The sequence below is a fragment of the Lissotriton helveticus genome, chromosome 6, assembly GCF_964261635.1.
Source record: "Lissotriton helveticus chromosome 6, aLisHel1.1, whole genome shotgun sequence".
NCBI lineage: Eukaryota > Metazoa > Chordata > Amphibia > Caudata > Salamandridae > Lissotriton > Lissotriton helveticus.
In genome coordinates, this window is record NC_136067.1 from 438,503,442 (window position 1) to 438,527,875 (window position 24,434).

General features: G+C 41.4%; 1 protein-coding gene across 1 annotated transcript in view; it reads right to left on the minus strand.

Annotated features, from left to right (window-relative positions):
* The window catches only part of TPO (thyroid peroxidase), a 1,097,706-nt gene that overhangs the window by 964,287 nt on the left and 108,985 nt on the right, over positions 1-24,434 (minus strand). The window contains exon 3 of the mRNA XM_078646792.1: positions 1,235-1,319. Coding sequence (XP_078502918.1) covers positions 1,235-1,319 — 85 coding nt within the window. The remainder of the gene's footprint in view (positions 1-1,234; positions 1,320-24,434) is intronic.

Genomic DNA, 24,434 nt, shown 5'->3' on the forward strand with positions numbered 1-24,434 from the left:
ATTACCAATTTATTCCCTAACATCCCTGCTCCATACAATGAGAATAATATACATACTTAGGGGGATATTCTCAAAGAAGTGCCGGTGAGAGGCGTTAGCCTCCTTGGCTTAACGCCTCTCACCGCCACTTCATAAATGCGAGGCTGCACCCTATTCTCAAGAATGTGGTGTAGCCTGGCGTTTCCCCCTGCGATGGCGCAAAATTTCACAACTTAGCGCCGACGCTGGCACCCTTGCACCAGATTGCAAGGGTGTCTGTGTGCAGGGGAGGGTTGTTCATGTGCAGGAAGGTTCCCCTTCCTGCACATGAACATTCCTGAAATACCAGTTTGCTTGTTTCATGTGTGTTGCACAAGGCAGCACACATGGAAAAACCAAAAATTAGGAGAAATTAAGCATTTGTCCTTGTTTTCCCAACTTAAGGTCAGGATGTTTCTGGTCTTAAGTTCGGCGCTGCTACATATTATCACTGCCCTTGATAACAGGTGGCAGAATCGATCAAAATGGGTGTTACGGTGGAACGCCCATGGCAGCACCCACTGTATGCCTCTTTTGCGCTAAATTTAGCGTGAAAGGGGCCTTATTCTCAAGGAAGTGTTAAGCCACTTAACGTGACTTAAAGACTTGCCCCACTTAATATTTTGGATGCCATTTCAGAGACTAACTCCAAAGGTAAAATTTCCGACCAGGTTAAACTTTTTTTCTGTTGCCGACTGTAGTGGATGAATCTTGATGAATCACGGCAGTATTAATAAATACCTTTATTAGGTTTAATCCAATTAAATAAATGCAACAGGTGAGCGCCAAGAAAAAGATGCATGCAGTCTTCAGGCAGCTCACTAACTGACCACAAACTAGAATAATGCACAACCTAACATTCCAATGTTCTAAGCTCACGAGCACTTAAAGAAACATAATAAAGCAATACAACACCGACCCACACCCATTGAGGTCTGCCTCAAAACGCGGTTAGGACCGGTCTTTCACAACCAGTTGACTGAGTTTGGCAATTAATACTTTTTGGTGCTATTTATAACATTTAAAAATTAATAAATCTGGTTCCTCTTAGTGCATTTATTTGTTCCTTTGGTGTCATGATTTACTGACATTTGCTCTATGTTTCAAAAGTGGTTGGGAATTTATTTTGTCTTGGGGTTTGACTTTGTTAATCTATTTCAAGCCTTACACTCGCATTATAGACAGGGTCACAAGCTTATTGCACGATTGATCATACCTTGTTATTGTTGTGTAAATTGCACTGTCCACTATTTTAAGACCTTCTTGGAAAGCACTGGTAACCGTGGTACGTTCATTCTTACCTGCAAATATGAGCAGTTTAAATAATTACATCTCTATTAAAACAAATCTTGAAATAATTCACAGTATGTTCTTTGCTTAGGTTAATTACATGGTAAAGTAATGCTTGTTTCACTTAAAAAACAATATTAATACGTTTCCATACAGAGTAGATAAATAATAGTATGTTTTGCAGCATGAACAGCAATTTATAACGCTAGCCGTTGTTATGTGAGATTAACCTGACACTACATATCACGTAATGTGATGTTTAATGTGACATAAACTCTGCCAGCCTCGATCTTATACAGGGCCTAGAGACAACTGCACACGTATACAACCTGGATAAAATATGTAACAGACACTCCAGCACCTGAAAAAGCTTTTATCAATCGTCGTAAAAAAAACCCTCAGAAGCCTGGTCCTCTGACTGCCTGAGAACTGAGAAACAATTATGTAGGAAACTGGGGCGAGTTTGGAGATCCAAATATGACTCTCATGATAGAGAGGTCTATAAAAAGGTAATTGCAGAATACAAAACACTTATATTAAAATACTTTACAGACAAGATTTGTCGATCTGAAAATTCTGCTAAGAAACCTTTTAGTACAGTAATAAAATTATCTAAAATGGTCACACCCAATGGCAGTAATTGCAATAAAACTTTGATGATCTCACAAATTTCTTTCAGAAAAAAGTAAAAGATGTCCTTGATTCCTTTACATTAAATAATCAAGGGGCATTAAAACCCCAGATGATCAAATCACAACTTTCAAAAATATTTCTGGATAGTTTTCCTTTTTTAAAAGAAGAACAAGTTTTAAAATTGATTGATTCAATTAAATCAGGATCCCCACTTGATCCACGCCCTCCAAAAATTGTTCACTAGGCCCCCAGGATGTTTGGAACTTAATTAGCCAACATTTTAAACAAAGTTAGCAGCACTGGTCACATTTCTTCTGAATGAAAGTTGGCATCAATCCTACCTCTGATCTCGACCCCCAGGAGCCTAGCAGTTACAGGCCTTTATCCAGTCTACGCTTTCCAGCTAAGCAGCTGGAAAAGGCCTTAAATATGTAACTTTTGTCATGCATCAACAACAACAAGTTTTTGGATTGCACTCAATATAGATTTAGGGAGGCACATTTCACAGAAACTGATTTGTTAGCTGCATCAGGGGAACTGATATTCATTAAAAAAGATAGAGGTCAAGCTGCACCTGTTGGATCTCTCTGCGGCCTTTGACACAGTCAACAATACCATCTTTATTGACCGATTACCTGAACTAGGAATAAGAGGCACATCATTGAAGTTGTTAACAGCTTTTTGAACCTATATGATAGAACAAATCAAGTAGCAATGGATGAGTTTACCTCTAAGCAATTTTGTTTGCCATGTGATGTACCTCAGGGCCCCTCGTTGAGCCCCACTCTTTTTAATCTCTATGATATCCCTCTGGCCAAACTTATAAAAGTAATGGGTCTCTCAGTAGGTACACCTGATCTTTAGAGCGTAGCGGACTTGTGCACACTAACGCTGTGCTGTTGGTGCGCTCCGTACTTTTAAAGTACCCATTTTTGTACATTTGTTAACATTTATTTTGTTTCTCCCTGTTTTTAAATTGGGGAAATCTCCCTCTTACCTGCATGTAAATTGTTGATCCACCACTGTTTTAGCGGGTCCGGTTCTGGGGGCTCTGTAATTGTGAGAATCGGCCGCCATCTTGGGAGGGGTGGTGACGCTTTGTTGTGCCATCTTGAGCGGTCTAGTGGTGCTGCATACATGCGGTAGCCCTATTTAAGGCGTGTTTTTTTAATTGACCTGCCTGGACAAGGTACACCTGATCTTCAGAGCGTAGCGGACTCACGCACACTAACGCTGTGCTGTTGGTGCGCTCCGTACTTTTAAAGTACCCGTTTTTGTATATTTGTTAACATTTATTTAGTTTCTCCCTGTTTTTAAATTGGGGCGATCTCCCTCTTACCTGCATGTAAATTGTTGATCCACCGCTGTTTTAGCGGGTCCGGTTCTGGGGCTCTGTAATTGTGAGAATCGATCGCCATCTTGGGAGGGGTGGTGACGCTTTGTGGCGCCATCTTGAGCGGTCTAGTGTGGCTGCATACACGCGGTAGCCCTATTTTAGCTAGTCTTCAATCGCGCAGCGGTATCGCGCAGCGGTTGCGCCTTCACTGCGCCTGAGTCGTGCCAGAGTCCTGCCCGTTTGCGCCCGTCAGCGCTAAGGAGGCGTGGGCGTGGCGGCACTCTGCACGTGGGAGTTCGGCTTTCATTAGGCAATGTCCTCGGTGAGTAGATATTCCAGGGATGAGTTGTTAGACATTGGGCATTCTGTCCTATGTTGCCCACATGGGCCTGTCAGTCCTCTATGTGGCCCGTATAAATGTGCCTGTGGGGGTTGGTCTCTCAATGCCCCTTTGTCCATTACTGCCTTGTTAGAGCCTTTATCGATTAAATTCCCTCACATTAGACCACCGGTCCCCCAAGATATCTCTATCTGGAATCTGAATATCAGATCCCTTAGGAAGCACCACACTGAACTTCACGATCTCATGAGGGATGAGTCACCTGACGTGTTCTTTATGACGCAAACATGGCTTCAGGATGTGGACACAGCAGCTGTGAACCTTGCTCTCCCCCCTGAGTACTCCATCTTCACTCATAATCGGACATCTAGGGGAGGTGGCATCGCCGTGGCCATAAAATCCTGCTATCCTTGTGACTGGAGAGTGGTGGATTTGGTAGGTTGTGAAAGTGCTTTCTTCAGAATCTCCATTAGCCATCACTTTACTTTCTCTGGCCTCCTAATTTACCGTCCCCCCGGTTGTGACACTGCTTTTCGTAAGGCTCTCCCGGAATGTGTTAGCTCTTTGGCTATGGGCTGCGCAAATTTTAGCATACTCGGAGACCTTAATCTTCATCTTGACTGTACCCATTTATCCGCCATTAGTAGTACTGTAGCGGATCTGGAGGCTCTTCAGGTAAATCAACTGGTCTCCTTCCCCACCCATGTGGGGGGCCACACTCTTGACACGTTCTTTACAAACTTGACTGGGGCTAAGGTGGCCAGACCTTGCCCAGTTGCCTGGACTGATCACTTCTTAGTGAAAATCCTTCTTCTGATTAAAGAGCACCCACTTAAACCCCTGGATAGAGTCGTGCACAAACGTCAGTGGAAGAAACTTAAATTGGAGGACTTTCATTCCTTTCTGGAGGTTCATCCGTTAGGCCCTTTTCTGAATGCAGAATCTGGGTACGACCTTTACTGTGATTGGGTCTCTCGGGCCCTGGATGCACTGATTCCTGCTGCTTGGACTAAAGTTCGCACTAGAGAACCTAGCCCATGGTATGACAGTTCCCTGGCGCTGTTAAAAAAAGCGTGTAAACTGGCAGAAAGGGACTGGCGGAAATCGTATGAGACTGGGAAAAAAATCCTGTATTTCTCTAAAATTAAAATATACCACAGAGCTGTTTGTAGAGCCCGTGCAGCCTACTATTCTCAGGAATTTAAAAACAGTCCCAATCCATCCTGACGGCTAAAAGAGCTCCTGCAGCGGAAATATGCTCAGTGGCTCACTGCGAAGATCTGGCAGCTTTTTTCACTGAAAAAGTTCAAGCTATCTATCGTGCTTTTTCCATCATTGTGCCGGGAGCGGCGCCCACTAGCTTAACACTGACCACTGGTGAGACCTTAACTTCTCTTCCTAGCCTGTCGATGGAGACTTTTCTCATGCTGGCCTCCAAGATAAAGTCTGGCTCACCAGCGGATCCTTTGAGACCAGCTCAGTTCAGAAACTCCGCTGCTATTTTTCTTCCTCCAATATGCCATCTTATCAATCTTTCGCTTGCCTCGGGTGTTGTTCCTATCAAGTGGAAACAGGCTGTTGTAACACCCATATTAAAAAAGGCCTCTATGGATCCCCTTAAACTCGAGAGTTATCGCCCGATTTCTCTCCTCCCTTGGGCTGCTAAAATTGCTGAGGCCTATGTAAATGGGGTATTGTCTGAGCATTTTGTGAGGGCAGGGACTCTTGACTCTTCTCAGAATGGCTTCCGTGCTGGTCACAGCACTGAGACTGCCTTGCTCTCAATACCTGAACATCTTCAATCTGTGCTGGACTTTGGTCAAACTGCGGCACTAGTACTACGCGACCTTAGTGCCGCGTTTGATACGGTTTCGCACAGGATTCTCCTCCAACGTCTTGGAGAGGCGGGTGTCTCGGGCACTGCACTCAACTGGTTCAGTTCTTTCCTCGCCGATCGGACTTTTAAAGTTGTCACCTCGCCTTGTGAGTCCAAGTCTTATCCTCTGGAGCTGGGTGTGCCTCAAGGTTCATCGTTGAGTCCCACACTATTCAATCTTTATGTGAGACCGCTGGCGGTTGTCGTCAAGCAGTGGGGTATGACTATGGTCTCCTATGCTGACGACACGCAGCTAGCGGTCGTCCTAAGTGGGAACTCTGACCTTGACGCCCCCAGATTCCGAGACGGACTCCTGGCAGCAGCTAGCTGGATGAGTGCCAACTGCCTCCAGCTGAATGCTAAAAAAACTGAGGTCATGATTGTGGGTAAGAGGACTGATCTCTGGGGTGATACATGGTGGCCCCCTGAACTGGGCGCGACTCCTATTCCAGTCTCAGAGGTTAAAAACTTGGGGGTTTGGTTAGATCCTGCCCTCAGTTTTTGTGCCCATACCAAGAAAGTGGCGACCACCTGTTTTGGCATCCTACGAGGACTGAGACCTATTTTGAGGTTCTTTGATGCCTCCACCAGGCAGCTGGTTATACAGGCATCCATATTATCTCGGCTCGATTACGCCAATTTGCTCCTGTTGGGGGCCAACCAGGCCGAAATCGCTAGGATGCAACGTGTTCAGAATGCCTCAGCCAGAGCATTGGTAGGCTTACCGAGGTTCTGTTCGGCGGAAAATACCATCCGTTCTCTGCACTGGCTGCCTATGGCATAGAGGATCCATTTCAAGACCCTGTGCCTAGCATTTAAGATCATCAAGCTGGCCTTCCTCAGATCCTCGACAACCTTCTAGTGCCTTATGTGCCCAAGCGCTCTCTAAGATCCTCGGGCCAAAACTTGGTCATGGTCCCTCGGTTCAGGTTGTGTAGGGCGGGAGGTCGATCTTTTCGAGTTCTGGCTGCTAAACTGTGGAACTCTCTCCCGTCCCACATCCGTGAACTTGATGAGCTCTTGAAGTTTAGGAGGGCGATAAAAACGTACTTGTTCCCTCATCCATCTTAGTTCTTTGTTCTGTGTGCGGCTGTCTTTGCTCTGCTGTGTTGTGTATGTGTACTCTGTCTGAAGCGCCGGGACGCCCCTCGGCTGGGGCAGCTGTGCGCTATAGAAGTGTTATTAACATAACATAACATAACTATGCTGATGACACCTACATTGTGGTGTCAATATTCAATGGCCACAATGAAGTTGCACACAGGTTTAATTCCTGTATTTACCAGATAGAACAATGGATGAGAGCAAATTGCTGAAGCTTAATGCAGGAAAAACAGAGGTTCGTTATTTTTGGAAGTGATAAATCCTTTTGGTCATCAAGTTGGTGGTCACAGGACATGGGTTATGTATGAGAAACAAGGACACCCCAATATTAAGACCTGGGGTAGTGAATGCTTAAGATAGGTAACAATGATCTGAAGTGGCCCTAGGGGTCCTAAGGAAGGTGTGTGCCTGAAACAACTTGTGGAAGGGTTGAGTCCAGATCCACCAAAAAATGGTGGTCAAGTATATATGCGACAGATGCTTGGTGACACGATAGATGCAATATAACATTTATTAGCTCCATAAATGATATATCATAAATGATATGCTGATTCCAGTGCTTAACAAACAAGTGAATAGTGCGTGGTGACAAGGTGCTAGTGAAGTTAAAAGAAAACATCGCATTGACATCATTGTAAAAACTCCATGGGTGAATTCAAAGAATTTAAGGAAGTTTTTTGATGTAAGCTGGTCAATGACGTCTCAATCCCATTTAGTTGAGATCATCATCAGGACGTTAAAGTGAGAAGATTGGAATCCTGACGTTGAATGGAATCAATAATCTAGATAAGGCGGGAATTCAAACCGCAGCGTCTACGCACTATCACTTCGGTAGGCACTAGTTGAGCAATTCGATGCAGGGATATGTATTCCACTCCAATTGTAGGGATCTTGGTGATCAAACCACGCAGCTTGTGGCAGCACTCAATGTAGAGTGAGGATTTCTCTGTGTGGCAGCACTCAATGCTAAGTCGGGGATTTCTCCGTGTGGCACCCATGGGACCTCCACCTGTACTAGTACGAAGGGATGGAATTTACGAATTGTCTTTGATGGCAAACTTAACTTTGAAGATCAAGATAATGCCCTGTTTTTTACTCTGAAAATAATCAGAAAAATCTGCCCCTACATTCCCCAGGACTTTAAAAAACAGTGGTCTCTATCCTAGTGCTAATAAAAATAGACTATGGAAATGCCCTCTTTATTGGCATCCGAAAAAAATCCATTCAACAACTACAAATGCTGCAGAATGCTTCTGCTTGACTTCCTTCAGGGATTCCAAAATATCAATCAGTGTCACAGCCTTGATTAAACTATACTGGCTTCCAGTAGTAAGATATTTGAAATTTAAGGCTCTTTGTGTTGCATTTAAAGTACTGTACAATTTTGGACCTTATTTTCTTTTCAAAATGTATCCGGTACACCCCTCAGAGAACGCTTAGATCCTCAGACGCAATGCTACTAACACTATCAAGGGTTAGGCGAGCCACATGGGAAGGTAGGAGTTTCATCATGAGGACTACCAACTTACCAAGCTTTGGAATGTTCTTCCTGGCAACTTAATAAAATGCTCAAATTTCCTTTTATTTCGGAAATTAATAAAGACTTGACTCTTTAATCGATAGGGATCCATCACCAAATTCTTTTTAGCATTACTTCTCCTCTAAGTGGCAGGGTTGCAGTGCCAAGACACCTTAGTAGAATCGAGTCATATACAAAATTAAAAATCAAAAATCAAATGTAATGTGATGTTAAGTGTGATGTAATTCATTACGGTGTTAATTTGCAAAACGTGACATTACATTTAGTTACTACCGCTGATTATTAGGAACTCATATGATTATGTATATACATGAGCATATAAATATATAACAACAGCAAAGAAGATATACCATCCTCTTAGCACAATTGGTATGTAAGTGAGTGTGCTTTGGATATTTATTGCCCTCAGCAATAAAGAGGGTATCACACTCACATTTTTATGATTGATGCCTAGGTGGTTTACTTTGATATGGTGGTGTACTACTTTAAGTATAGATACTTTATTATAGATGTGGGTTGGGGATGCCTGGGTTTCAAAATGCCACTTTAAAAACATGGAACACTGAACTGGGTGGGTGACAGACTGTGTGTGAAATAGTGCACAGGGCATCAAAGTGCCGCTACAGTGACAGTGGGTCTGCAGTTACATTTCTGATCATTTAGGGGTTGGTTGGTGGTTCTTAAGATAAACAGTGATAGAAAATAATAGTGGGATCTAAGTTTGAGATTTTTTCTTAAGTTAGGTGTTCAAGTTTTTCATGAAGTTCACAGTAGCAGCGAAAAAGTTGTGCTCATGCATTTGGGAATATCTGAGATATATAGTAGAGAAGGATAAGCGTTGCTTTCTTGATACACAAAACATCTATATGTCCTAGGCTGTGCACTGTGAGAAATTGGGTTGCTGTTTGAGGAGGGTGTGAGCCCTTCTCAGGCAACAGCCACAATCCCCATTAGGGTGAGCCACTAAAGTCAATACATTAACCTGTGGTTAACTCTCTGTTAGCATGGCACAAAAGGAGTCAGGCGTATCTAAGAAGCTACATTTAAAGGATTTTATGAAGCACGCAAACAATAATAAAGTGAAAACACAGCACAGGAAAAATTCCACACCAATTTAGAAAAATAAGAGTACATTTAAAAAAACTATTTGATACTAAAATGACAAAAACGACAATTAGTAGAACAGGAGATATGCAATTTTAAAGGTTTAGATAAAATTGGTGCTAAAAAACACAAAGCGCCAACTACCTGGCATCCAGAATTTGGTCATATTTCCAGCTAAGAAACTCCGCTCCTCAAACAGGGCATTAGCTAAGGTACCCAAGATAAGCCGCTCCAGGTCAGGAGGCTTATTTTGGCTTATCTACTCTTATTTGGGTCCCTCGGCTTGGAACAATCTCCCTCTCGACCTTCATTTAGTTGAATTCAAATCTAGATTCAAAAATATGTTGAAAACATTGCTTTTCTCTCAAAGCTGAATGCCCTTGGCTGTGAGTCTAGGGCTGGGACACTCGAGGAGTAGCTGCTCACTTTATAAATCATGTGTCATCCTCATCATCATCATTATCATTGTTCAGGCTTACGGTGATGGAAGGCATCCAGATTCAAGGACCAAGTTTAGCTACTGGAGGTTCCCTCTACAGAGGTGTCTGGAATTTCCTACCTCCCTGCCTTGGTCACAGACTATCTGGGGCACAATAGGCTAGTATGAAGTTCTTTGTGTGCAAGCTGAGCAAGTGCCTATGAAGCGCAAGTGTGGTGTGATGGCCTATCCTGCCAACACCCGGACCTCCTATTTTGATGCTGTCTGGAAGCAATATACAAATGCCAACTGCAAACCAGATCCAGTCACATGACCCAGGCAGCCACCAAATGGTCAGGATAAAAAAAAGCCAAGTGGCCTTTTCAGAATTGTGAATTAAAATCTGACGTTACCAATAAAGAGATTTTAATTTATAATTCATTATTAAATGTAATAGGGTAACCAAATGTTATCCTATGGGAGAAGTAGGCCTTGTAATAGTGACACATGAATTTGAGAGATTTTTAATACCAGGACATGAAAAAATTAGGTGTACATGTCCAACATTTTACATACACTGCACCCTCCTCTCTGTGCTGTCAGCGGCCTATCCTAAGGGGGACCTATGTATATTAAAAAGGAAGGTTTGAGTCTGGCAAACTGTTTCTTTTGCCAGGTCAAAATCACACTTTAAAACTGAACACACAGACTGCAATGGCAGGCATTTAATGTTTTAAAAGGTTACTTAGGTGGGTTGATCAAGAAGCATTTTGCTGGCCCTGTTTACCTGTAGCACCACTAAACTAGGGACCTAAATTAAATAAATGTGCCAATTGGGTGTAAACCATTTTACCATGTTTTAGGGAGTGAGCACAAGCATATTAGCACTGGGTAACAGTGGTAAACTGCACAGAGCCCTAAGGCCAACAAAAGGAAATTCAGCAAAAATAGGAGGGGTAAAGGCAAGAAAGTCTGGAGATACCCCTGCAGAGAAGGACAAGTCCAACACCCACCATATTAGAGCACACCTTCCTCCTTTTCCCCAGCACCCATTGTGTTAGCCATGGGAGCATCCGATTGAGTAGCACTGGTGACTTCCATGGAGAGAAATTCTGGCCACCCTACACAAATCTGCTAATATCAAAATTCTTGTGTGTTCATTTGTGACTGTTCAAAACAGCAGAGAGTGCAATTTCATACTGCTACAACTGCAATCAAATGTATCGAATGCAATCAAATGTATATTTTACCCTGCACTGAGACTTGCAAGTCATAGGATTCAATACTGACAGCAACCATTTTCCCAGTGTTGATAATATGAATACCATTTAATTGGCTAATAAAAATATATTTTATCAGCTTAGAACATATTTTAATTGGGCCTTATTTAGAGTTTTGTGGATAGGCTAAACCATCACAAATGGGGTGGATGTCCAGCCCTAGCACAACAAAACTTGAGGTCCCCCTGCAAAGTACATGGAGGGGACCCCCACCTTCTGGACCAGGTCAGGAGCTCTCAGGCCAGGGACCCGCTACCCATGCACAGTGCCGTACGGGCCCGCTATATATCGAGGCCCCCCTGTACACACTGTAGCTGCGGGGGCTAATGTTAAGCCACTGCTCTCCCGTATGGTATTTGAAATGATTTGGAAGGGATATTCTTTATGTTTTGATGGGGTATCCCATCTGTCAAATGCTAAATAAATCCCTTTGTTTATTTACAAGTGGCTGAGTGACGATACACGTATACTACATTTTACTTAGGTTATGTGTCAAACTGATAGATTTAGAATTCAAAAAAGGAGAGTTTTAAGCATCCCCTAAACTTGAGGCAGAAATATGATATCCTGGTGCAAGCTTAAAAATGATATGCGGTTGTATGATCATGATTATACGACCATTTTTCTTCCAGCAAGTTCCAACTGTTTCTTGGAGACCATTATGGATAAGATAAAGGCATTGACAATAAAGTCACACTCCAACCCGTATACCCAGGAAGAATAGCTCATAGAATCTCTTTCACATATGAGAGAGAAATTTAGGTAAAAGGATGGATTGCTAATTGGCTGCTTTTCCTTGATAGATATCATTGTCAAGTGCCGTTATTAATGTTATGATTTCACGTGCTATACTCATATAACATGCAAGGGTAAAACCTGTGCATGGAGAAAGGGCGAGTTACAGTTAATTTAGTGTGGTGAGTGAAAAGACTGTGTATGGAAGTGTGCATCATATAGTATATTCAAGGTGTTGCAACAATGCTGAATATAAGTGAAAACTGATGGTGCATAAATTACAAATGTAAGTCTTGTATAGAAAGAATAAATACAGTTTTCATAACTGTAACTTATCCTTAACCTTTGTTGTTTTTTTCATCAAATTGTGATTTAACATGTACTGTCCAGTATCAACAATTGGAGTGTTGTTAGGTGGAGTGTCATACAGTACAGTGGAGGAGAGTGGCATACAGTGGAGTAGAGTGGATTTGAGTAGAGTGGAGTGATGTGTGGTAGAGTGGAGTGTTGTTGAGTGGAGTACAGTGCCATTGAGTGTGGTGGAGTGGGGTGTAGTAGAGTTGGGTAGAGTAAAGTGTTGTACAGTTAGAGTTCAGTGGCATAGAGTGGAGTCGTGTTCAGTGGAATAGCGCAGAGTGGAGTGGCGTACAGAAGAGTTGTGTGCTGAAGACTGTGGTGTACAGTGGAGTGCTACACAGTTTAGTAACATAGAGTGAAGTGGCGTAGGGTGGTGTGGGATAAAGTGGAATAGCATAGAGTGGAGTAGGGTACAGTGGAGTAGTGTAGAATGAAATGGTGTACAGTTGAGTAGCATATAGAGGAGTAGTGTACAGTGGAATGGTATAAACTGGAGTGGTGAACAGTGGAGTGGGGTAGAGTTTAACAGCTTAGAGTGGAGTGGTGTAGAGTGGAGTGGCATAGAGCGGAGTGGTGTAGAGTGTAGTGTGGTGCTTGAAACAGACTTAGCATGAAAGTGAGTAAATTGATGAAGATGTACTGTAGCAGGAATATAGATTATGAGGTGTAAATGTACATGTTTGATAGTATTTGTAAATAGTATATGTAGTGTTAAAGTTATAAGTGTTAAACTACTTAGATATATATTGTGCCACAGTATACCATGGTAACTTTTTGGTACATGCCAATGAGAAGGCACTATTTGATTGGATTATTATTGTAAAAGGTTTTTGTTTATGCAATGACTTTTAATTGTATAATTGTTTCAATGTTTTTCTTGTTGGTTCTGTTTATTTTTTCATTTTTTAACAAAAATAACACCCCAAAAATTCAAAAAAGAGTTAGAAAAACAAACAAAGTATCAAACAAAAAAGAAGCAAAGAAATGGTTCTTTTCAGAACCACCTATTGGTTAAAATAGACAAGTTTGTAAGTGTTGTATGAATTGTGCAAAGTTGAATATATGAAGTGCATGGGTAGTGCATGTGTGATTGGAGAAGTGTATGTGTACTACCTGAGTGATTGCATGAATACACGTGTACTACTTCAGTGACTGTATTAGTGCATGAGTAATGTGTAGGTGCATCAAGGAGTGTATCAGTAAAGCTTGTGTGATTGCATAAGTACATAGATAGTGCCTGGATGATGTTTTAAGTGCATGGGTACTGCCTGAGTGAATAAAGGAGTGCAGGGGTAATGTCTGGGTGATTGAAGGAGTGCATGGGTAATGCCTGGGTGATTGTATGAGTGCAGGGGTAATATCTGGGTGATTAGAGGAGTGCATGGGTAATGCCTGGGTGCATGGAAGAGTCCATGGATAGTGCATGGGTGCTTGTAGGACTGCATGGGTACTTCCTGGTTGATTGGAGGAGTGCATGAGTAGTCCTTGGGTGATTGCATGAGTGCTGCAAAAGTGCATGATTGAGTGCTTGGGTAACACCTGGGTGATTGCCTAAGTACAGGGATAATGTCTGGGTGTTTGGAGTAGTGCATGGGTACTACCTGAGTGATTGAAGGAGACATGGGTAATGCATGGGTGATTGCATGAATGCATTGGTAATGTCTGGGTTAATGGAGGAGTGCATGGTGAGTGCCTGGGTGATTAGACAAGTGTATAGGTAGTGCCTGGGTGATTCTATAGGTGATTGGGTAGTTGCTGTGTAATTGGAGGAGTATATGGATAGTGACTGGATGACTTGAGGAGTGCAAGGGTAGTGCCTTGTTTATTCCATGAGTGTATAGGTAGTGAATGGATGATTGCATGACTGCATGGGTAGTACCTAATTGACTGAAGTAGTGCATGGGTAATTGCTCTGTGATTGCATGAGTGCAGGAGTAATGTTTGGATGATTGAAGGAGTTCATGGATAAAGCCTGGATGTATGGAAGAGTGCATGTGTAGTGCCTGGATAATTGAAGGAGTGCATGAGTACTGCCTGACTGATTGAATGAGTGCATGCATGGGTAATGCATGGGTGATTGCATGAGTGCAGAGGTAGTGCATGGGTAATTGGGAAACTGGATGGGTAGTGCTTGGGTGATTGCATGAGTGCTGCAGAAGTGCCTGAGTACACATATGAGTGCATGGGTAGTGCCTAACTGATTGCATGAGGGCATGAGTAGTACCTTGGTGATTGGAGGAGTGAAAGGGTAGTGTCTGAGTTATTACATGAGTGCATAGGTAGAGCCTTGGTGATTGTATGAGTGCAGGTGTAGTGTCTGGGCTATTGGAGGAGTACATACGTACTGCCTGAGTGATTGAAGAAGTGCATGAGTAATGCCTGGGTGATTATATGAATAAATGGGTAGTGCCTGGGTGAATGTATAAGTGCAGAGGTAATGTGTGTGTCATAGGAGGAGTGGTAGGAAATGCCTAAGTGATTGCATGAGTGCACGGGTAATGTCTAGGTCATTGAAAGAGTGGATAAGTAATGCCTAAGTGATTGCATGACTGCAGGAGTAATACATAGGTAATTGAAGGACTGCATGACCAATATGTGACTGATTGCATGAGTGCAAGAGCAATGACTATGTCATTGCATGACTGTACTGCCTGGGTGATTTTTTAAGTGCATGAGTACTGGTTGGATAATTGGAGCAGTGTATGGGTAATGCCTAGGTGCATCGAGGAGTGCATCAGTAGTGCCTGTGTGATTGCATGAGTGCATAAGTAGTGCCTGCATGTTTTTATAAGTGTATGAGTACTACCTGGGTAATTATATAAGTACAGCGGTAGTGTCTGGGTTTTTGGAAGACTGCAAGGGTAGTGACTTGGAGATTGAAGGAGTACATGAATAGTGAATTGCTGGAGGGGGAAGTGCATGGATAATGCCTAGATGCATTCAGGAGTGCATCAGTAGTGCCTGTGTGAGTGCATATATAGTGTCTGTATGTTGTTATAAGTGTATGGGTACTGCCTGGGTAATTATATGAGTATAGAGTTACTGCCTGGGTTATTGGAAGACTGTGTGGGTAGTGACTGGGTGATTGAAGGAGTACATCGATACTGCATAACTGATTGGAGGAGTACATGGGTAATGCCTAGGTGCATTGAAGAATGCATTAGTAGTGCCTATGTGATTGCATGAGGGCATAGGTAGTGCCTGGACGATATTATAAATGGAGTGGTATTGCCTGAGTGATTGAAGGAGTGCATGGGTAATGTGTGGGTGATTGCAAAAGTGCAGTGGTATTGGCAGGGTCATTGGAGTAGTGCATGTCTAATACCTATGTGATTGCATGAGTGCACAAGTAATGTCTGTGGCATTCCAGGAGTGCATGGCTAATACCTAAGTGATTGCAAGAGTGCAGGCATAATGTCTGGGGTATTAGGGGAATGCATATTTAAAACCTTGTTAATTGCATGAGTGGAGGGGTACTGTCTTGCTGATTGCAAGAGTGTACAAGGAGGGCCTGGGTGATTGGAGGAGTGCATAGCTAGTGGCTGAGTGAATTTAAAACTTGAAGTGTTCTGCCTGGGTGATTGGAGGAGTACAAGAGTAGCACCCAAGTGATTGGAGGACTGTATAAATAGACCTTGTGGGATTTTTTAAGTGTATGTGTACTGCCTGAATGAATAGAGCATACTGCCTGGGTTATTGAAAGAGTGCAAGGGTAATGTCTGGATGATTGCATCAGTGTAGGGATAATGTTTAGGGGATTGGAGAAGTCTATAGGTACCACCTGGGTGATTGGAAAAGTGTACGGGTAATGTCTAGCTGATTGCTTGAGTGTGGAGATACTCCCTGGGTGATTAGAACAGTAAATAGGTAGTGCTTGGGTGATATTATAACTGTATGGATACAGGCTAGGTGATTGGAAAAATGCATAGATAGTGCATGGGTGATGTCAGGAGTGTGGGAATAGTGCCTAACTGTATAGATCAGTGCATGGGTAGTATTTAAAAAAATGGAGTGCAATAAAAGTGAGTGTAAACATTACTTCATATTTTTATGCTTATTACATTATTTCATACCTTCTTTATTAAAGTAGATATAAAACTCAGTGAAACTATTTTACTGTACTTTTGTTGTAAACTGAATTTAAAATATTTAAACTTTAGTATTGCTTTCTGTAATAAAAAAGACGAAATACTGTTATGGCATATAATATCATAGTTTAAGAACACAACATAATTTTAGAATTATATAACATAGTCAGTTTCCCTTTTTAGCTGTTCTTAGATTCTAATGAATTTCACCATACACAGCGATTGCAATGTAGATCATTATATAACAGCGGGGAAAAAAATACAATCAATAAGCTTGTAAAAAACAAACAAATGTGTGTTAAAAATATTTACAACAAGTTCTACTATCTGTTTACCTATCTACAGTTTCTAAATTACATTCTTCAACTACATTAAATCATTTATTTCTCTGTAGTGCATTTTCTAAAATATACACTCTCATTTACATTGTAATATAAAGATTTAGGGCCAGATGTAGGTAATTCATATTTACCGACTCTTAAATACCGAATTTTACCGATTCGGTATTTAAGAGTCGGTAAATATGAAGGGGGGAGATGTAGGTATTACAGAATCTGTAAATACCGAATCTTTAAGATTCGGTATTTACCGATTCTGTAAATACCGAATCGGTATTGCCAATTGATTCCTATGGGCTTCAAGGCCCATAGGAATCAATACCGATTCTGTAATTACAGAATCGGTAAATACCGATTTTAGCAAGGGTGCAGGGGGTGTCACTTTGACACCCTCTAGCACCCCAAAGACGGGCATGGTTGCCATGTGGCACACAGACATGCCCTAAGGGCATGTCTGTCTGTCACATGGCTAGGTGTGCATGCACACATGTGCATGCACACCTGGAATCGGTATTTTACCACCCAATTGGATTGGGTGGTAAAATACCGATTCTGTAAGGCCTGTGGGACTCTGAAGAGTCCCACCTACATCTGGAAGGTATCGAATCGGTAAAAATACCGATTCGGTATTTTACAGATTCTGTAAATTCACCGATTCGGTAAATTTACAGAATCTGTAAAATCTGGCCCCCTACATCTCAAGATGCCAAATACCGGTCGGAAACGGCCGAATTCGGCCGTTTCCGACCGGTATTTGCCACCTACATCAGGCCCCTAATATATAAAGTACTTCTTTGAAACACAATTTTGCACATGCAATTAGAATTAGCACAAACAATAATCCAAACAGTAAGGGGCCTATTCCAATGGCGGATTTCCCGCATCCACCGGGAAATCCGCCGGGGAGGCTTGAAGGACCCACCGCCAAATTAGGATGGCTGGTGGGTCTTACAATCTGTCCTCCGCTTTTCCGCTGCGGTCGCCTTCCGACCACGGCGGAAAAGCATTAACATGGCTGGTGGTGTCTATCAGACACCGCCATCCATATTAGGATAGAGTACAAAGTATGCTTTTCCACGGTAGCTTTTCCGCCGTGGAAAAGCATACGGAGCTTCACTTCGGGGGCCCATTGCGGGCCCTCTGGGTGAAGGGGGGGTGCACATGGGGGGTACCTATGGTACCCCCCTGCATTTGCGTGGACAAAGCGGCAGGCACCGCACGGTGCCTGCTGCTTTGTGCACGCAAATGCCGTGCATGCATTTTTAACATTGCGGCGGGTGCAGCTTGAAGCTGCACCCGCCGCAATGTTAAAGATTAAGGATGTGACCGCCACCCTGGCGGTCACATCCTAATCTGCACGGAGGGACTGCCGCAGCCCCTGCGGACGGTCCCTCCTACTCTATGGTGGCGGACAGACTCAGGTCCGTCCGCCATCATAATCGGCCCCTAAGTGTTCACATCTTTCCATTAGGCCAAATAATGTTTCCAAATCCATTTAATTGAAAATATCCACAATAAACTCATAAATTTGTGTTCCCAATAGGCTGAATGGTATTTTTAAAATGTTGGCATTACAAATATCAGATATTACTCTATTAATTCGAAAGGCAACCTACATTTAAATTCCAAATGGGCATCATTGCAAATTATCCATCCTTTATTGTACTTTAAAACCCAGTAGAGTATCCAGATGTTGTAGTAGGTCCATCAAGGAAAATAATAGCCACAGCTTTAAAGGTTCTTCCTGAAATTGATAATTGACTTGCTACAAAATTTGTAATTTTGGTTTCCAATTTTCTTCCATTTGCTCTACAATGTTGTAGCATTAAAATTACATATTTTCAAAATCTTTCTATATATAATGTTGACAAAATTTCTGATTTACAGTGTGAGCATTTGATATCTTGATTAGCTGTTTTTACTAATGTGTTAAAAGACACAGATTTACAATCTGGTATGGTCAAATATATGAATCGTTTAGTGTCTATTTCATTGGTGGAAGAAAATGAACACTCTTCACATTTATGATCCCATCTTTAACTTAGTCAAAACATTTTCAATTTCTGTTCCTTCATCTTCTAATTCTGCAAGCATAAACATAAGAAAATATTGTGCATCTTGTTGTATATTGAATGTAAATTGTGACGAACCAGTACATATATCCAAAAGATGCTGAATGCCAGAAGCAGTATGGAATTTAGTTTTATCAGTTACCAACTTTTCAGAAATATAATGTAATAAAGAACATAGGGGCATATTAGCAAGAACCTCGTTAAAATTATCGCCGTTTTAGCGGCAGGAAACTGCTGTTAAAATGGTGATAATGGGCTTGCTAATATGCATTATAGAATTTTAATAGAAGCTCAGGTTAGATGTGCAGGACGTCTAACCTGGGATTCTATTGGAATTCTATAACGCATATTAGCAAGCCCATTATCTCCATTTTAGTAGCAGTCTCCTGACGCTAAAACGGCGATAAATTTTAACGAGGTCCTTGCTAAAATGCCCCAGAATCTTTTTTTGCAGATTTTTCATAATTTCATGATGAAGATCTTCTAGATAAAAGACAACATTCACAATTACATTAGCATAGCAGTTGATACCTGAACTTTTTTCTAACTGGTATCCTACAATATCATCAACAGTATCTATTTTCATTTTATTTGCAGCTTCATCATTCAGCTGAATTGTTTTCTTTTTGTGAATCACACTAGAATGTTTCTCATATTTCCATTTTGGACTAACTGCACGTTTCTCATATATGGGCTATTCACCTAAATTAGGAGGATAAAGTCTTCTTAACCGATTATACTCTCCTACACAATTTGCATCAGTACTAACCTTATTCTCGTCAAAATCAATCAAATACAAACCAGATAATGTTCTTACTCGAGACAATGCTAAACACTACACTTCCAATATTTACCAAAGCATTGTCTACACTTAAACCTTGAGATTTATGAATGTTTGTTTGTTTGTTTAAACTTTATTGTTTAGTTAATATAAACCATAACAAATTTCCTTTGCACTTGTGACACAATATTAAAATATAAATTAGTTAAAATACATCTTCAAAGTTTGCATCTAGGTTTAGTTCAAATACTCATTTTAAAATGACAAAGAAAATGAAGTTTAGAAATCGCAGTACAGTTTTAAAAGTATTAGTTAATTATCAAGCGTTTTTCAAAGGCAAGCAGAAACTTTACAATCTTACAGTTGATTTGTGTGTCCGTAGAGTCCAAGCAGCCTATAATAGCTGACCTGCAGGTGCGTAATCCCTTAATCAGAAAGTGATTCTTTAAAAGAAGCGTTCGCTCCTGTTTCAACTTTGTACAATGACAAATAATGTGAATTATATCCTCTTTGCGTATAATCACAGAGCCGACAGGCAACGGATCCCGGATGTTTCCAGGCTGGTGCATCAGCCAGCGTTGGGTATTTTCCGAATCTTAGAGCCATCAGCCTTTTTTTGGTAAAAACTGAGTATGTAGAATCCAAGTAGAGTGCCGGAGTAAGTAGTTTGTAGCTATTAATTATAATCCAAGAGTGGGAACGATGGGAGAAGATTTCCTTATCAATGAGTAGAGAGTGTACTTTGGCGGCTTTGTTTATTGCCTGTTTAAATGAATTAAATGGCAAATTTTTATCCCATAGCTGGGCGGTACATGTTAATTCCAATGCTTTGGTCAGGAATTTGTTTGCCTCTGATCTGTTTCCCGTTTCGACTTCTTGCCACAAAAATTTGTTTAAGTTATTGGCAGTGGCGTTCATTTTGATACGATACCAAGTTTTAATGCACGTGTATAGTCTTTCCACTGACTCGTTCATGAGACCAAATTCTAGGCGCATTTGCGCTGGTGAAGCAGTGTGGGGAAGTTGAAAAACGTTCTTATACATTTTGGTAATCAAGTTATTTAACAAGGCACCATCTTTACCGTGCATTGCTGCACTTGCGTATGTTATGGTTGGAAGGGCTTTAGTAGCAATTACCGTTAGTAGTGGTTTGAACGAGGGGCCCTCTAGTTTTTTATACAGGGAGCTAAATGCAAAGATCAAGGCTCCAGTTCATTGTGTAAGGTAATGTTTCTGGGCTTTTAGAGTCATCTTATCATCAATAAAATATCCCAGATATTTATAACTTGAGACCCTTTCAAGCCTTTTTCCTTCTATGCAGATATTGTGATCTATTGAGCGTCGATTGGAAATTAGCATTGTTTTGGTTTTAGATAAGTTTAAAGTCAGTTTGTTAGCAGACAAGAAAAGCGAAAGTTCTGTTAATAGTCTAGTCATACCGACTTTTGTTAGGCTCATAAGTACAATGTCATCCGCATATGCAAGATGTGAGAGTTGCAGGTTACCTAATCTCGGGGGGTAGGCATTGCAGGTGTTTAGTTTGCCGGAAAGATCCGAAAGAAATAGGTTAAACAAGTGAGGCGCCAGGACGCATCCTTGTTTTAATCCGGTTCCCGTGGACACTTTTCTTGACAGTCGCGTACCATCGCCTAGTTTTACTTGTGTCCATGTATCGGTATAGAATAGCAACAGGCCCCTTAGTAAGCTCTCAGGTATGTCCCATGATCTTAATTTAGCCCATAGTAGATCCCGATCCACACTATCGAATGCAGCTTGCAGATCAATAAAGCATAAGTTCAGCTCCTGTTTGTTGCGCTGGCATTTATCAGCTATCAGGGTTATTGATAGAATATTTGAAATAGCTCAGATGCCCGCTCTGAACCCCGTGTGATTGAATGGAATCAGATCTCCTGACCAGGTAACCAGATCTATTAATAAAAGAGATGCAAAGTATTTTGCTTCCACATCCTGCAGTGTTATTAGTCGGTAGTTAAGTGGGTTGGTTCTGTCACCACCTTTGTATATAGGCGTTATTATGGAACCGTGCCAGCTTTTAGGTACTTGACTGAGTGTTTGAACGTCAGCAAAGAGGTTCTCAAAAAAAAAGGCTCCAGTATTTAGGTGCATGTTTATATACCGCTTAGATCCTCAGACGCAATGCTACTAACACTATCAAGGGTTAGGCGAGCCACATGGGAAGGTAGGAGTTTCATCATGAGGACTACCAAGCTTTGGAATGTTCTTCCTGGCAACTTAATAAAATGCTCAAATTTCCTTTTATTTCGGAAATTAATAAAGACTTGACTCTTTAATCGATAGGGATCCATCACCTAATTCTTTTTAGCATTACTTCTCCTCTAAGTGGCAGGGTTGCAGTGCCAAGACACCTTAGTAGAATCGAGTCATATACAAAATTAAAAATCAAAAATCAAATGTAATGTGATGTTAAGTGTGATGTAATTCATTACGGTGTTAATTTGCAAAACGTGACATTACATTTAGTTACTACCGCTGATTATTAGGAACTCATATGATTATGTATATACATGAGCATATAAATATATAACAACAGCAAAGAAGATATACCATCCTCTTAGCACAATTGGTATGTAAGTGAGTGTGCTTTGGATATTTATTGCCCTCAGCAATAAAGAGGGTATCACACTCACATTTTTATGATTGATGCCTAGGTGGTTTACTTTGATATGGTGGTGTACTACTTTAAGTATAGATACTTTATTATAGATGTGGGTTGGGGATGCCTGGGTTTCAAAATGCCACTTTAAAAACATGGAACACTGAACTGGGTGGGTGACAGACTGTGTGTGAAATAGTGCACAGGGCATCAAAGTGCCGCTACAGTGACAGTGGGTCTGCAGTTACATTTCTGATCATTTAGGGGTTGGTTGGTGGTTCTTAAGATAAACAGTGATAGAAAATAATAGTGGGATCTAAGTTTGAGATTTTTTCTTAAGGTAGGTGTTCAAGTTTTTCATGAAGTTCACAGTAGCAGCGAAAAAGTTGTGCTCATGCATTTGGGAATATCTGAGATATGTAGTAGAGAAGGATAAGCGTTGCTTTCTTGATACACAAAACATCTATATGTCCTAGGCTGTGCAGTGTGAGAAATTGGGTTGCTGTTTGAGGAGGGTGTGAGCCCTTCTCAGGCAACAGCCACAATCCCCATTAGGGTGAGCCACTAAAGTCAATACATTAACCTGTGGTTAACTCTCTGTTAGCATGGCACAAAAGGAGTCAGGCGTATCTAAGAAGCTACATTTAAAGGATTTTATGAAGCACGCAAACAATAATAAAGTGAAAACACAGCACAGGAAAAATTCCACACCAATTTAGAAAAATAAGAGTACATTTAAAAAAACTATTTGATACTAAAATGACAAAAATGACAATTAGTAGAACAGGAGATATGCAATTTTAAAGGTTTAGATAAAATTGGTGCTAAAAAACACAAAGCGCCAACTACCTGGCATCCAGAATTTGGTCATATTTCCAGCTAAGAAACTCCGCTCCTCAAACAGGGCATTAGCTAAGGTACCCAAGATAAGCCGCTCCAGGTCAGGAGGCTTATTTTGGCTTATCTACTCTTATTTGGGTCCCTCGGCTTGGAACAATCTCCCTCTCGACCTTCATTTAGTTGAATTCAAATCTAGATTAAAAAATATGTTGAAAACATTGCTTTTCTCTCAAAGCTGAATGCCCTTGGCTGTGAGTCTAGGGCTGGGACACTCGAGGAGTAGCTGCTCACTTTATAAATCATGTGTCATCCTCATCATCATCATTATCATTGTTCAGGCTTACGGTGATGGAAGGCATCCAGATTCAAGGACCAAGTTAAGCTACTGGAGGTTCCCTCTACAGAGGTGTCTGGAATTTCCTACCTCCCTGCCTTGGTCACAGACTATCTGGGGCACAATAGGCTAGTATGAAGTTCTTTGTGTGCAAGCTGAGCAAGTGCCTATGAAGCGCAAGTGTGGTGTGATGGCCTATCCTGCCAACACCCGGACCTCCTATTTTGATGCTGTCTGGAAGCAATATACAAATGCCAACTGCAAACCAGATCCAGTCACATGACCCAGGCAGCCACCAAATGGTCAGGACAAAAAAAAGCCAAGTGGCCTTTTCAGAATTGTGAATTAAAATCTGACGTTACCAATAAAGAGATTTTAATTTATAATTCATTATTAAATGTAATAGGGTAACCAAATGTTATCCTATGGGAGAAGTAGGCCTTGTAATAGTGACACATGAATTTGAGAGATTTTTAATACCAGGACATGAAAAAATTAGGTGTACATGTCCAACATTTTACATACACTGCACCCTCCTCTCTGTGCTGTCAGCGGCCTATCCTAAGGGGGACCTATGTATATTAAAAAGGAAGGTTTGAGTCTGGCAAACTGTTTCTTTTGCCAGGTCAAAATCACACTTTAAAACTGAACACACAGACTGCAATGGCAGGCATTTAATGTTTTAAAAGGTTACTTAGGTGGGTTGATCAAGAAGCATTTTGCTGGCCCTGTTTACCTGTAGCACCACTAAACTAGGGACCTAAATTAAATAAATGTGCCAATTGGGTGTAAACCATTTTACCATGTTTTAGGGAGTGAGCACAAGCATATTAGCACTGGGTAACAGTGGTAAACTGCACAGAGCCCTAAGGCCAACAAAAGGAAATTCAGCAAAAATAGGAGGGGTAAAGGCAAGAAAGTCTGGAGATACCCCTGCAGAGAAGGACAAGTCCAACACCCACCATATTAGAGCACACCTTCCTCCTTTTCCCCAGCACCCATTGTGTTAGCCATGGGAGCATCCGATTGAGTAGCACTGGTGACTTCCATGGAGAGAAATTCTGGCCACCCTACACAAATCTGCTAATATCAAAATTCTTGTGTGTTCATTTGTGACTGTTCAAAACAGCAGAGAGTGCAATTTCATACTGCTACAACTGCAATCAAATGTATCGAATGCAATCAAATGTATATTTTACCCTGCACTGAGACTTGCAAGTCATAGGATTCAATACTGACAGCAACCATTTTCCCAGTGTTGATAATATGAATACCATTTAATTGGCTAATAAAAATATATTTTATCAGCTTAGAA